Below are 13,648 nucleotides of genomic sequence, written 5' to 3'. Positions count from 1 at the left end.
ATAATTATAAATATACATATATATTCAACTTCAGTAACAATATCATTATTATTATTATTAAGTCCATAATATGGGTGAACAAATATTAAACATCACTCTTTACTAAATATTGAACACACTCATCAGTCCTTAATTTTAAGTTAATGAAGATTGATGACAAAAACAAATTATTTTCATAGTTTTGGAAGGTTCTAAAGAGTTTCTCAGACAGTGGTCTGCATTTAACTTACACAAATCTCATCAAAATTGGAAATAAAATTGAGCAGATCTGACATTGGCATCTTATTTTTGTATTGTTGGTTTGAGATGTGCTTCTAGTATGTTGAGAAATGTGATTCAAATTCCACTCCTTCTCCATCAGTTGTTCCACCAACTTTTATCAATCGATACAATGAATTCATGCTATATCAGTAATTTTATCACTACATTTCAGTATAGGGGATGACTTAATACGCTATGAATTTGAATTTTATAACTTACAATATAATATTTTAGAGTAAAATTGTTATACAGTTGACTGAATGATATTCATGAAAAAAAAAAGGTTTGAATTTTTTTTCTAACCTCTTTATAAATAATTTTCTTATTTGTTTATTCAATTATATTTTTTACTATTATTGGGTTTCTAGACGCATTAAGGTTTTTTTGACACATTAAAATCATAAATTAGCAGCAGTAAAAAATAACTTTAAGGTAGTGGTAAACTATACTTCCATTTTTACATCTTGTTTCGTTAAAATAATCGTGACACTCTACAGAGCTAATGAGTTTACCCTCTTATAAAAAACTTTTTTCTTCACATTTATGTCAAAATGAGTTGCATTGTTGTACATAGTTGGTGGGCCTAACAACTAATGATATTGTTGGCTACTATTCTACTATAAAATCTTTTGTAGTTTTATAAGAAACTATTTCGTCAAGATTTATCACAATTAATCGCATCCTTCTAAAGAGGTGATGACTTTATTCCACAAATAATTTGGAAGTAGATGTCTGTGACCACGATCCCCCAAAATTAAACAGGTCATTTCACAGTGATAATTCATCACCAAATATCTTAATTCCATAATAATATTACATTGTAAACGGATATTCGAATCAAATTTTAGTTACGATAAGACAGCAATGAATCTAAATAAAATTGTGTTTTACGGAATATATATCTTATAAATCTGAATACAGAGATGATGAGGTACTCCATATTAACCCTACACTTAGCCACTCTTGGTAATAATATGACTTACTGTATATTGTAGAAAGTCGACACTTAAATGGATCTCAACTTACACTATTAGTTAGTTAGATATTATTTTTTCACTGTTCATATGTGATCATTTAGTCCATTAGCAATAGCTGCGGCATGGTAATTAGTGTTAAAAGTTTCCATCAGAGTTATAACTGTTTGTTTAAGACAAGTAACATTTAAGAATATGTCAGCCATATTCTGGATGTTCTTAGTAACAACTTACTTGCATAAAATTACTCATAGAATTATATCGAGGTAGTATTAATGTCACTTTTTGCAGGTCAAATGTAAATTACTAGCTTCACTAAGAGAAGTTTTATGGTAAACGGGAACGGGAAGAGTAAAAAGTTGTTGGGGACGGGGAGAATGACTAAGAGCGGGAGCCACATCACTCGCGGGCAATACATCAGCCCCTATTTAGGAAAAAGCCCTCTCCATCATACGCCACTCCTCGGCCACACTTTAAACCGTTTCACCAGCCACCAAAAAATTACTATCTCAAGTCCCAAAGCGAGGGCTGTAGAAAACTGGCTATGAACAACTTGAATCACTTAACTGATTACAGTAACACATGTTCCCGACGAGTAAATTAAATGGATTGATTCAAGTAGTGAAACTCTTTTTTTCCAACTAGTTGATTTTACCATCAAACAGCTGAATTATTGAACGAGGCTGATCCGACTAATAAAGTTTAAAAATATCGAGTTTACTGTAAACTGTTTTCGGGGTTTTGAGTTTTATATGAAAATCAAGGCTCTAAAGTTAGAATTGTAATAAATTCATATGGTGTACAATGAATGTATTGTTGTACTTTGTGTTCTTAAAATAGAAGACAATTGTAATAACCGATGAATATTACAGAACGTATGACGTCTAGGTCATTTTTATGTTATTGCAATTTGGATTTAAAAAACAAATAACCAATTTTTAAAAATATAATTTGGTTTAGAATATTAGTATAGATGTTATGGAAAACTTGTGCATCATTTTTCCATTTTTTTGCAGTATTAGTATTGCTTTCCCTCTTAGATATTAGGAAACAAAGTTCTTTTTGACTATATCGGTCTGTGTGTCTGTTGCCAAATCATACAGCATAACACCTATTGCTGTTCACCAGATTCTGAAGAAATATTTAGAAATTGTGCGAGAAAAATATTTTCCTTAACATACATATTAGTTTCAGTTCCAAATGACTACCTGGCCGTTTCATCTAAAAATTGAAACGATTTAAGAATCAAGCACAGGTTCAATTAAAATGACTAACATAACAACTTGCCTAACAGTACAGTAACTACTAATTAAAATGGAACAAGCATAATGTTTTCGCACAAAATCATTATTCCTATCCACATGAACATTATTCATAATCTAACCAAGTGTTGGAGAAATATGAGAGTATAACCTTAAATAATTTATCCTAAACTATTTCTTTTGTAGTTTTCATTCAATTATTAAACTAACCACTCTTGAATACAATATAGGTGACACACGTAATGAATAAATTTTGTGATATGATATTTTTTTGAGAATAAATATCTGTTGGTCTATTGCAAGCTTCTTGCTACCTCAAGATGGTGGTTTCTTTCATAGCTGTGTCCACAAGAAAACGCCATTAAGCTCTTTCCAGTTTTAACAATGGAGGAATGTTTACGCCCGGAAAGTTCTGTCACATTCCGGATAAATTATTTTCAATAATCATTGTAATGAGGCCTATTTTCTTGTTGTATATTGTGAAATTATGGTGGTTTGAAAAAAAAAATCAAATATCGAAATAAAACCTTTTAACAGTGAAATCACCCCAGTTCAAATTAAATCAATTCTACTGTTCCAAAAAGTTAAAGCTTCTCGGCGATTTTAACAAATCTGACATTTTTTCACTCTACATTGGCAGGCGAGCATTCTACCACTGGACTACAAATTACTGAAGAACAAGTAAATAAATTATTTGAATCAACATACCTGGTGAGCCCCATCACCAAAATACTGACTCAAAATACAGACTATCCCTTTCCAAATAATCATATTTCCTCTGCCCTCTCTTAAAATGCATTGCCAAAATGTAGAAAACTGGCTACCTTCAATGCGTTTTTATCATGACTTCACCCCTACGAACCGTAGGGAAATGTCATGTTATAGTCTAAGATTTGGTCCTATTCCTCCCATCTAATTTTTGTTTCAAATGAAAGTCTCGTATTCTAATTCAGCATTACAATTTTATTTATATATTTATTGGGAAACAGGATTGAATTCGTAATATCGAGTTCTTTGACTTGGCCGAGTTTTCGGGTAACAATAAACACACCATCACATTGACTCAATAATGAGGTAGGTCTGAGTTAATAAGTCACAAATGACTGATAAATTCTCTGGAAGTAGGGAAATTCGGAGATTTAAATTTTCTGAAAGTCATTAGTAATTTAGTCTTAAAGAAACTATAGTAAAATCTTTCTATCATACAAACTTTTAGTTTTGTAGCAATATAGACAGTTTAAAACATAATGGAGAGAGCGAAAAAAGAAGCATGTGTATTAAATAAAAAGTATCATAAAATTTTGAATTTCTTTTATAATTCTAAAAAATATAGATACATGAAGAACAAAAGTACAAGTTTTTGAAAATTAGAACACCATTGAAGAAAACAGAATAGTTTATTATATTAGCTGCAAAATATTAATTAGCGCACTAGATTAATAATATAAAATTAATAAAATATAATATAATAAAATATTAATTATTAATATAAAATTAGTTAAGGTGGTCTGTTCTGTCCGACGATGGAACAGTATTGTAGCGTGAGTCCTCCTCATCTAAATATATCTGGATATTTCGACTGATATTGACAGGCCTACCGTCAGTTCTCTGTTTGTGTTCTCTATCGAAGCAACTCAATTTCGACTGATAAATATTCAAAACCATGAAATAATAAAACGAGTATAAATAAATGGAATTCCACAATGAAGGTTGTATAAAACTTTTTTTTTTAATTGTTAATTTTCCTTTAGGAAAATTAAAAAGAAAGAAGAACCAGTTATTAAACTCTGTTTTTTATTTTAATATTTACCTCTGCACTGAGATTCATGTATGATTTAAAAAACATTAAACGGTTACCGGATAAACCATTTTATAACATTTTTTCATTTAATGTAAGATAGTTTTTTTTTTTTTTTTTTTTTATAGAAAATTGAAAAAGGAGGATGTGTTAAAATTAAAATTAATCATTTTTATACTAATACATTTATTGATCGGATACATAAATTATCCGATTCGGATTTCCACAAAGAAAAATATTTATCTAAAATTAAACATTATTTTTATTTATTTTATTTTATTTTTGATCATCACAAGGCACAAATAGTAATTTTAAAATGAAACAGAAATTTCCGCCATGAAAAGATTTTCCTATATTAATTTAAATTTTTCCTAAATATTTGTACTTTATATTCCTCATTTTATCTGCCAAAGAAAATGGTGCAAGACGCAGATTAAGACCACGCCGATGGAGTGATGGTGTGAGTGGTGATGCCAGGACCATGATGGGAGTGAGGAACTGGATGGCCGCCGCACAGGATCGTAATGATTGGTGGAGGCTGTTGCAGGAGGCCAGGACTCGACATCGAGTTGTAGGGCCCAGTTAATAATAATAATAATCCTCATAATCTTCATATATAACTTTTATTCCATTTTAACTATTTTGTTCATAACTGTCTGTTTATGTTTTTTAGATTAAGGGATAGTAAAATTTATACTTATTAGTGTTTTGGGGTTTTAGTAACATTTTTTTTTTTAATTTGGAACCTACACTCTCCTAAACATCAAAAATAATAACTATGAATTTATAGAATAAATATTGTCACAAGGTTCTGAATACCTGTACTGCTTAACCTATGTAATTCTATAGTAAATAGACAAAAATGAACACATAATGATAATTTATTAAAATGTTCAATTTTGGATATTCATTTTTATTCTCTTTATAAAAGCATTATCTGTTTCGAATTTTTATTTAATATATATGTGTGTTTGTGTTTCGTAAACTAGTATAGATAATGAATATTAAGATTAGATTTTTGGAAAGTGGTAATATTTAAAGGTTAAATATTTTCTAAATTCCTCTCTGAGAAAGCCTGGGATAGCAAGTACCGCCGAGAAGAGATTGGACGGCAGGTGTCTCGAACACGCCATTCCATTGGCTGGTTTATCGGCCCTAAAGGAGGGCCGGGTGGGGGTACTAAAGGCCTGCAGATGTGGCTCCCTCTGTCTTTTCCCTCATCAAACCTTACTTATCCCTTTACTACTTAGTATTTTCTACCTCGGATATAGCCCGTAATTTTTTTTTTTTTTTTTTTTTTTAATTGGTCTCTAAAGTTTGTTTTGTCGTTATGCCTTGTAATAAAGATGAAACGTACTCAGTAAAACCCAATACCTAAGAAGAAGTATAAAATAAAATAACCAACGGCCATTATTATCGATAATAGAACGCTCGTTTCTCATAATTTGCTGGTACAGACGCCATTTCACTTAATTTTAAAAGTTATATAAAAATAAAGAGCTAAAAAAATATACTAATGATTGTCGGGGTTACAATAAAATATAACTTTTAGCTTGGATACATATAATTGCTGACAGTTTATTATTGTATACTAAATATTATTGAAAAATATTACGGTTTTTAATTTTATTATTACGTTAGTTTAAATTTTACTTTCATTTACTATATATTATTTTTATTCATCTAAGTACACATTTTGATTCTGCTTCCAATTTTACTTTCATTTACCTATATATGAAGTATAGAGTAATAGTATTGCAATCGTATGAAATTTCTAATTCGAGATTTTGACGGAAATACATGGTGTCTATGTGTGTGAACAGCCTACCTGTAGGGTATATTTCTTCTATGTGACAACTTTATCGATAAAAGCAACAGAATAGAATCGATTTTTTATATTTTTTCAATTTAGCGAAAATGACTAATGATTTGAATAAACACACCATGTTATTGTAGAATTAAATGGTCTCTAATATCCTAATTTTATCCTCATTGCAATAGTCTGAAAGGGTTTAAATGACGATTTAAAAAAAAAATCTTTCTCTGAGGTATCCATAGTTTTGTTTATTCGAAAAAAAAAATGTTCCCAATGTTAGCGATAATAAACAATGGGTAGAGACAATAAAATACTAAAGAATTTTATGAATAACTAAAGTAAAAAAAGGGAAAAACAGAAGCATCCGATTTGGACGGAAATAGCCGATATCACCCGAAGTTTTAACGACTTCATTAAACTGTGGTACCAAATTTATATTCGTTAGTTCCACCTCATGAAACCCTTAAATACGAATTTTTATAGCATTAGTAAATTAAAAATCATTTGTTTATAATATTCTCCTTCTCTTGTTGTACACGAGTCCATCAATCTATGCAATACGTTAGGTTGTATAGAGGGGAGTAATTGAAAGTTTTATTGCTTACGTATATAGTTTTTTCATTTTAATTTTGTTATGAATGTACTCAAGCATCACTATTAATTATTTCTAAAGACTGTGGTAAATTACAATAGTAATCATCAAATAACATTTAAAAAATTATAATTAAAATTATTAACATTAAGAAATAGTATAATTAAGAGAATTAATTGGTTTGTTAGCGGCGATCTATGAATAAGAGAAATAAAGTCCCTAAACCATATTAGGTAAATATATGAGGTTCTTTGAATCACATTTAATGACAGGATTTGATGAGTTAGGATGTTAGAAGAAAAGGCCCACCCCTGTAACTATATAGTAAGAGTCGCTTTGAAATGCCAGTTATTGATGTCTCAGATAGGCTTCAACTAAAGCTTTTTATAAGGATTAAAAACTTCTCTTTCGTGTGATATTTCTTGAAATGAGTTTTGGTTAATGATGATTTCATGATTCACCAAAGGGCAAACTGTATATAATTGTTTATATTAATCTTCCACCACCCACTTTAAATCTTACTGGATTTCCAAATATCGCTTTACAATATTAAAATAGCTATATAATTATTCAACAACAATTCTCAAAGTAGTTACTTGATACATGAAAGTTTCACATGAAACACTTTCAGGGAAAATATGATAACTGAATCTATGTCTGCACGTGTCATATGCACTATAGCTGTTAACTTAAAGATAGTTATGCAGGGCATTATTCCAACTCCTCAATTTATCCTAACTTTCATTGTTTTCAGACGAAAACAATATATTACACTGCGAGATTTCTCACTGAGTTTCATACGAGCGAGTTCTCATTGGCATATTGTTATGTAAAATTCCAAATTGTCATTTAATGTGAATGCTTGAATGTAGTATAAGTAGTAAATGTTTTACCCTTAAACTGAAAACTTTAGTTTTTCGACTTTTGAAATATTTTTTTTCCCTTTTCTTCTATTTCTTATTTTGTTATCATTTAATTTATATATTTATAAATATAGTGTAAATAAGCTCTATCATTCACATTGCCATTGTCTAAAAATATAACAGAATTTAATATTACAAAATAAAAAAAAATAGTTTGATCTGTGTTTTTTCAACATATTTATGCCTTTCTAAATCCCCCGAGTTCTATAAAAGTATTTTCAACTGCTGGCCCGTGTCCTGTTTTATGATTATCTTTATAACGAGTGGATTGATTTATTTGTTTGTTTTGTTGGATTATATCAAATCTGACACTCTGTACAAAAATCACAGAAGCTGGTTTTCTGTAAACTGTAGTTGTTGTTGCTTTTGGCTAGGGCTTTAGGGGGTAAGACCCTGAGGTCATCAACGCCAATTTTTAAATAATTACTTACTTTAGAATTATTTATTACGTATAACAAACTTTTGGGGTTAAATCTTATTCAAAAGGCCATTCCTTTTTAAGAAAACCAAAACCATTTCCACGTTCTTCTGGTCATCATTTAGAGCATCCGATACACTCGGTCCCACTCCCAATCTATTAATGTTCATGAAATAGAAATGATATTCTTCAAATATGTGACTGATCGTAAGTACACTGTTGCAGTATAGACATTTTAGCGGTGTTTGCTTATTGATCAGATATGCATGAGTTAAATTCGTTTGACCTATTCTTAATCTAGCAATATATGTCCGCCAGTTCATACCCACGTGACCCGGCACTCATATTATTAACAGTTTTCCTAAGTTTTCGAGCATGTTGGTATAATTTATAATTTTTATGATTGTAGTGTGTTTCGGGTAAATGATCTTCATGGCTTTTAGTGAACTTAAGGAGTCTGTAATGATAATTATGTTAGTATGCGTCACTGTCATGGAGAAGTAGAGTGCTGGGGCTATTGCATGTAATTCAGCTGTATATACACTGCATAATTTATGCAGTTTTATTTTATAGGTTGAGTTATTTGTGATGAAAGAGGATGCTGTAGATTCGTCAGATTTTGATCCATCATTATATATCAAAAAAGGATCTGGACCTAGTTCTTTATTCAGTAGTCTGTATATTGGTAGCCTGTGTATCCATGGAGGATTGAGGACTTCCAGGATGCACAGAGGTAAACTGTAAACTGTAGTGCCAAATCGGCTCTCATACTTGATGAAACTTTGCATATTATGCGTACAACATAAAAATTATAGTAAATTATGGTAAATATTCTATAATAATAAAGTAACACGTTATGCATGTATAATACATATTATGTTATGCATGATATTTAGTTCTGCGAAATACCTTACAGAAAACACTACAATTATACTTATGACCTTGCAAATACTTTAGTAATTCAATCTTCTTCAGTGAATAATATTAAATTACATTAATTAAAATTTATTGTATAATAATACATCTATAAAAATAAATAACATGAATTAAAAAGTCTTAATATAAAATGAAACAAAAATACATTTTTATATTTTATAATTAGTTTTTTTAGAATATTATTGTTTAAGTAACCTATAACCAAAATTTTTAGATTTAAATGTATGATGAAATTACTCACTTTGACCATGGCACTATTGACAGTCATCTCTACAACATGGAGGGTATAGTTCTGTCTTCTTCCATCTTCACTGAACCTGATTTCACCTGTTAGTCCCTCTATTTCGACCTGGAAAAGCCAAGCACATATGTTAGAAATGCTACAAATAATTCATACAAAACTGGAAACTAAAGCTTTATTCACTAAAATGTAGAAATTTTTTTTTTTCGAAATCAACAATATGTGCTATTATTTACATCGGGACCTGCTCGTGCCGTACTTCAGGTACCCCGATTGTATCTTTAAATCGTATTAAAAGTGTGAAACAAATGGGTAGTTGAAAATGTGGGACCATTTCTGTCATAAAGCATGCATATATTTCTTTCCGATTCAAATATTGATTCCCTGAGGGGCAACTGTGTTAGAGTGTTAATTTAAATTATTATTTTGACGATATAATACTGTAACAGAACATGGGTGGTCTCATGGGTAATAGAACAATGGCTAATCTGGTGACGTCTTTGACGCCGCGGTTACGTCTTCTAGCCGCTTTCCTCGTCCAGGTTGTGCTGTGGGCGAATACGGTGAAAACCATGAAATCGCTTCGCCTGGTTTCTGAAAGATGTGTCTGTCTCTATCGGTGGCTGGCCAGCAAGTCCTGGCCTCTGGCGTGATGGTATCTTGCATGGTGTTTAGGCTGGGGCGGCATTGCAGTCGTGGCGTTTTCGGGGTCTTCCGGTGTCGGCGGCAAGGGGGTGTCAGAAAATGAGACCCCCAATCCGACTTTAAATAAACACCAAAATAGAACCGAAAAATTCGGATTACTTAAATCCGACAGGTATGTTAAAACAAAATAATAAAGCTCTGGGAAACAATATAAATGTATTAGTATGAATTGAACACACACAAAAATAAATTGTATTTGATTTTTCTTTTTTATTGTACTTCCTACTACCTTAAACCTATACATTGTCACAGTTTCAGCACAATGTGGCTTTATATTCCATGAATTTAGAAGAATTCTCATTATTTATATTCGTTTAGAATAAAAAATAAAAATACAATAATTACATATCTTTTCTTTAGAGCAGGTGTGAAGCTACATTTTAATTTAATAGGATTTGTCCGGATTGATCTTTATTTCCTTTTATCTTCTTTCTTAAACCTTGAGTTGCGAGCCAAATCAATGACACACACACACGTGTGTTTGATCCAGGGTAATGTTCCAATGTATTTGATCCAAGGGTATTGCGAAACAATAATTTCTTAAAGTTACGATTACACAATTTTTAGCGACCTTTTGGGTTAATATTAGAATGCTTAGTTTTGTTCATCATGATTATTTACGTATTTAAAGATCTATGAAAAGCTTAAAACTAAAATATATTCAAACTTTTCAGTGAAAAGAAAAATTAAATTTTACTTGTGACCAAATTAACATACTTTCCATTTTGCGGCAAAGAACTCTACTTAAGGATGAATGACTGATTCATTAATGTTTCCATTGCTATCACCAATCAGATTAAGCCATATAAATGTTTGTTTAAATTTTTTGCTATAACCTTCATTGAGGTTTGGCCTATATCACATTTAGTTGTTAGTAAAGTTTAAGTAAGTCCTGCTTGTTATTTCTTCATTCTTCATCGACATTAATATACTAAATATGAATCAAGAGAAAAGAGCTGTAAAGATGGACGAGAGCATTAGTAGTCAGGTCGGGGCTCTTTGCCGGTCCACTCGAGGCCACTCACGACCCCTCTCAAAAATACACACTTTGTCCCTCGTTTTACCTTTAATTAACAAATTTCAAACGCCAACACTTTAAATATCCCTCTCTTTTTTTTACGATTCCTAAATACTTTTCACAAATGACCGTATCGTTATCTTCAAACTGGAATTTTCTTTAAATAAAATTGTAATTTTTTTTTCAACCAAAGCATTGCACGTACCTTTAATACACATTTTTGTGTGTTTGTATTACCCTTCATCTTGTCAGTGTGTGTTTTTAATGCTTTCTCCTTAACTATGGTCCTTATCATTCATCGTATTGACTCATAAGATTTTAGATAAACTAGTTATGACAACTCTGCTCATTCCTTGGCAAGACTATCAGCCTCTTCATATCCTAAAATCCCGTAATGGCTGGGAGTCCATTGTAGCCATAGGTCGTAGAAGAGGGATGTGCAGTCTAAGACAAGAGTTCATAGACTACCAATCGTGCTGGTAACACAAGGATTTCTGGTTGAGATTCGATGAAGAGAACTCCATTCAGGTCTTGCCTTCCAGACAATGTTCTTAAGACGATGAAGATCGCCGCTATCATACTGCTGAAGCTTATTACCTTGCTGATTGCAGAGCTGAATTGTAAATCATTTGAGTAAACTGCTCTTCCAGCATTTTTGACGGCTGGTTCAGCTGATCCTTCCGTATAAAGCCCATTCTGGAGAGGGTACGGTTGAGTTATAGTTTCCATGGTTATGATTTTAGTTCATATCCAGATATTGTTTAATAATCAACCTTCTGGAGGATTTGTAGCTCTGCCTTTTTTTGGGATAGTTAATTGGGAAAGGTATCAGTATAAAAGGTTTCCTCTCTTAGCAGTCCAGTCCCTCGTTCTTGAAGTAAGGCAGTGGCTTTTAGCATAAAGGATTCTAGTGACTTGGGCCGTTGGGAGCTAGGATTTTTTGCTTTCGCTTATGAAGACATATTTCAGCTTGCTCAGGGCGTTTAGAATATGGTTCTGCAATGACCTGTAACTCCATAGCTATAATTGCTGTTGAGCGCGTTGAGCCGAAGATTAGACGTAGGGTTTTATCCCGTTGCATGTGCAGAACATTATAAGTATAATTTAAGAACATGATACTTAAGAACACCCACTCTTTTGAATGCATTTTGAATTTGATCTAAAAAACGTAGATTATTTAAACGAGGTGTATATTAAACTCACAGTATAAGAGGAGTTAAATGTCTAAATGCACGCTAACAATGTGTACTGAAAAATTTAGTAGCCTCTCAAAATCGAAATTCAAACTATCGATGAATCAAAATTATCTCAACTACTGAACAACTTTCTCTAAAAAAAGCAGCCTATTGTCGAATCCCCCTAATAACTCTGCAATACATTTATCTGACCTACTAACGTGACATTGACAATGTTTTACTTATTTTGGCCATTTAGAAATGGATTTTTATGTAATATAAACTTCATGACTATCGAATTATTTGAAAACCTTCATAATTAAGGTTTAATTAATGTTTTTTCCTACGCCACAGGAAATAGGCTGTTGATCCATTTTCCTTCTCGCAGCCCAATTTATGTTATCATACTCAACGGGCCGTTGCGAGTTACTGCTTATTTAGCGCTATCGAAGGGCACTCGTATAAATGATACTAAAGCGAGTAGTACTATTCCTATTTAATTACTAAGTATAATACTTAACTAAAAACATTCAGGCATGAACGGACAAAGTATTTATTCCGGACTTGTATCCTTAAACATGTATCAAGGTTTACATAATTGTATTGTAAGCATTCTAAGACAATAATAGGATAGGAACAGAAAGAATAAGTAGTCTATTGGACTTCTATAAATGTTATCATAGAAAGAGAAATCTTATTTCCAGTAATATCGTCTCAAGGAGAACAAAAATAACTTTATATCAGATCATTATCTGCCACTTGCTTTACCTACTGTTCAGAAACCTGGACGGTCTAAAAAGGCAAATGACAAGGAAAGTTTTTAGAAGAATGTTATATCTAACTAACAATAGAGGGGAAAGGTGGGGAAGAACAAACAATAAGATATTTGACTAACTCAGCACTATATTGCTGTGATAGAAAGAAATCTTACATTACTGCAAGGAAATGAGAAGAAAATCACAGCATGATGGCAGCCGGCGTCATAAAAGGGTGCTTGGTGTTTAAATAAATCTTCCATAAGTAGTTAATGTTTATTTTTTTTACGGTACACCATCATTATACAGCTATTGAATACCATTTCCGATTGCTAAAATTTATTTTGATTGGTTTTATGAATAACTAAATATTGCTAAACTATGTTTTATTTTGTCTCAAATTTTATCTTAATACCTAAGTAGAGCACCCTGAGCCGCTATTTACTTATAAGCTTCTTACGTCAATATCTTACTTCGATGACATTATAGGTGCTCATAAGGAAAAGTTCAAAAGCATCTACTAAGAAAATAAGCTCTTTATTAAACAAAGTTCAATAAACCTATCTTAGACCAACTTTTAGCAAAAATATGTTTTCTTTGACGAATATCATTTTATAATGATAAATTAAAAAAAAAGTTATTTTTACAAATATTTTATATTTATATCTATGTATTCGATCGTGGTAGGACGCTTTCCCGAGTCACAACATCCAATAGTTACTCCATCCTCTCTCCTAAAAATCCTACTTATTGGCCTACATCCCTTAAAAAACG

At 31.5% G+C, this 13,648-nt stretch overlaps 1 protein-coding gene across 1 annotated transcript in view; it reads right to left on the bottom strand.

Annotated features, from left to right (window-relative positions):
- Nucleotides 1-11,673, bottom strand: part of LOC136797358 (glutamate receptor 1-like) — a gene marked incomplete at its 3' end in the record, with an annotated part of 43,224 nt that extends 31,551 nt beyond the window's left edge. The window contains exons 1-2 of the mRNA XM_067053703.1: nt 11,413-11,673; nt 9,222-9,329 (exon numbers count right to left, since the gene is read on the bottom strand). Of these exons, the coding sequence (XP_066909804.1) occupies nt 9,222-9,329; nt 11,413-11,673 (369 nt within the window). The remainder of the gene's footprint in view (nt 1-9,221; nt 9,330-11,412) is intronic.
- Between the last annotated feature and the right edge of the window lie 1,975 nt (nt 11,674-13,648).

Source organism: Halyomorpha halys, unplaced genomic scaffold (assembly GCF_000696795.3).
Source record: "Halyomorpha halys isolate HHAL.00 unplaced genomic scaffold, Hhal_1.1 Scaffold3415.1, whole genome shotgun sequence".
NCBI classification, from domain to species: domain Eukaryota; kingdom Metazoa; phylum Arthropoda; class Insecta; order Hemiptera; family Pentatomidae; genus Halyomorpha; species Halyomorpha halys.
The sequence above is the reverse complement of the archived record's forward strand: the minus strand, read 5'-3'. Positions and strand labels throughout refer to the sequence as shown.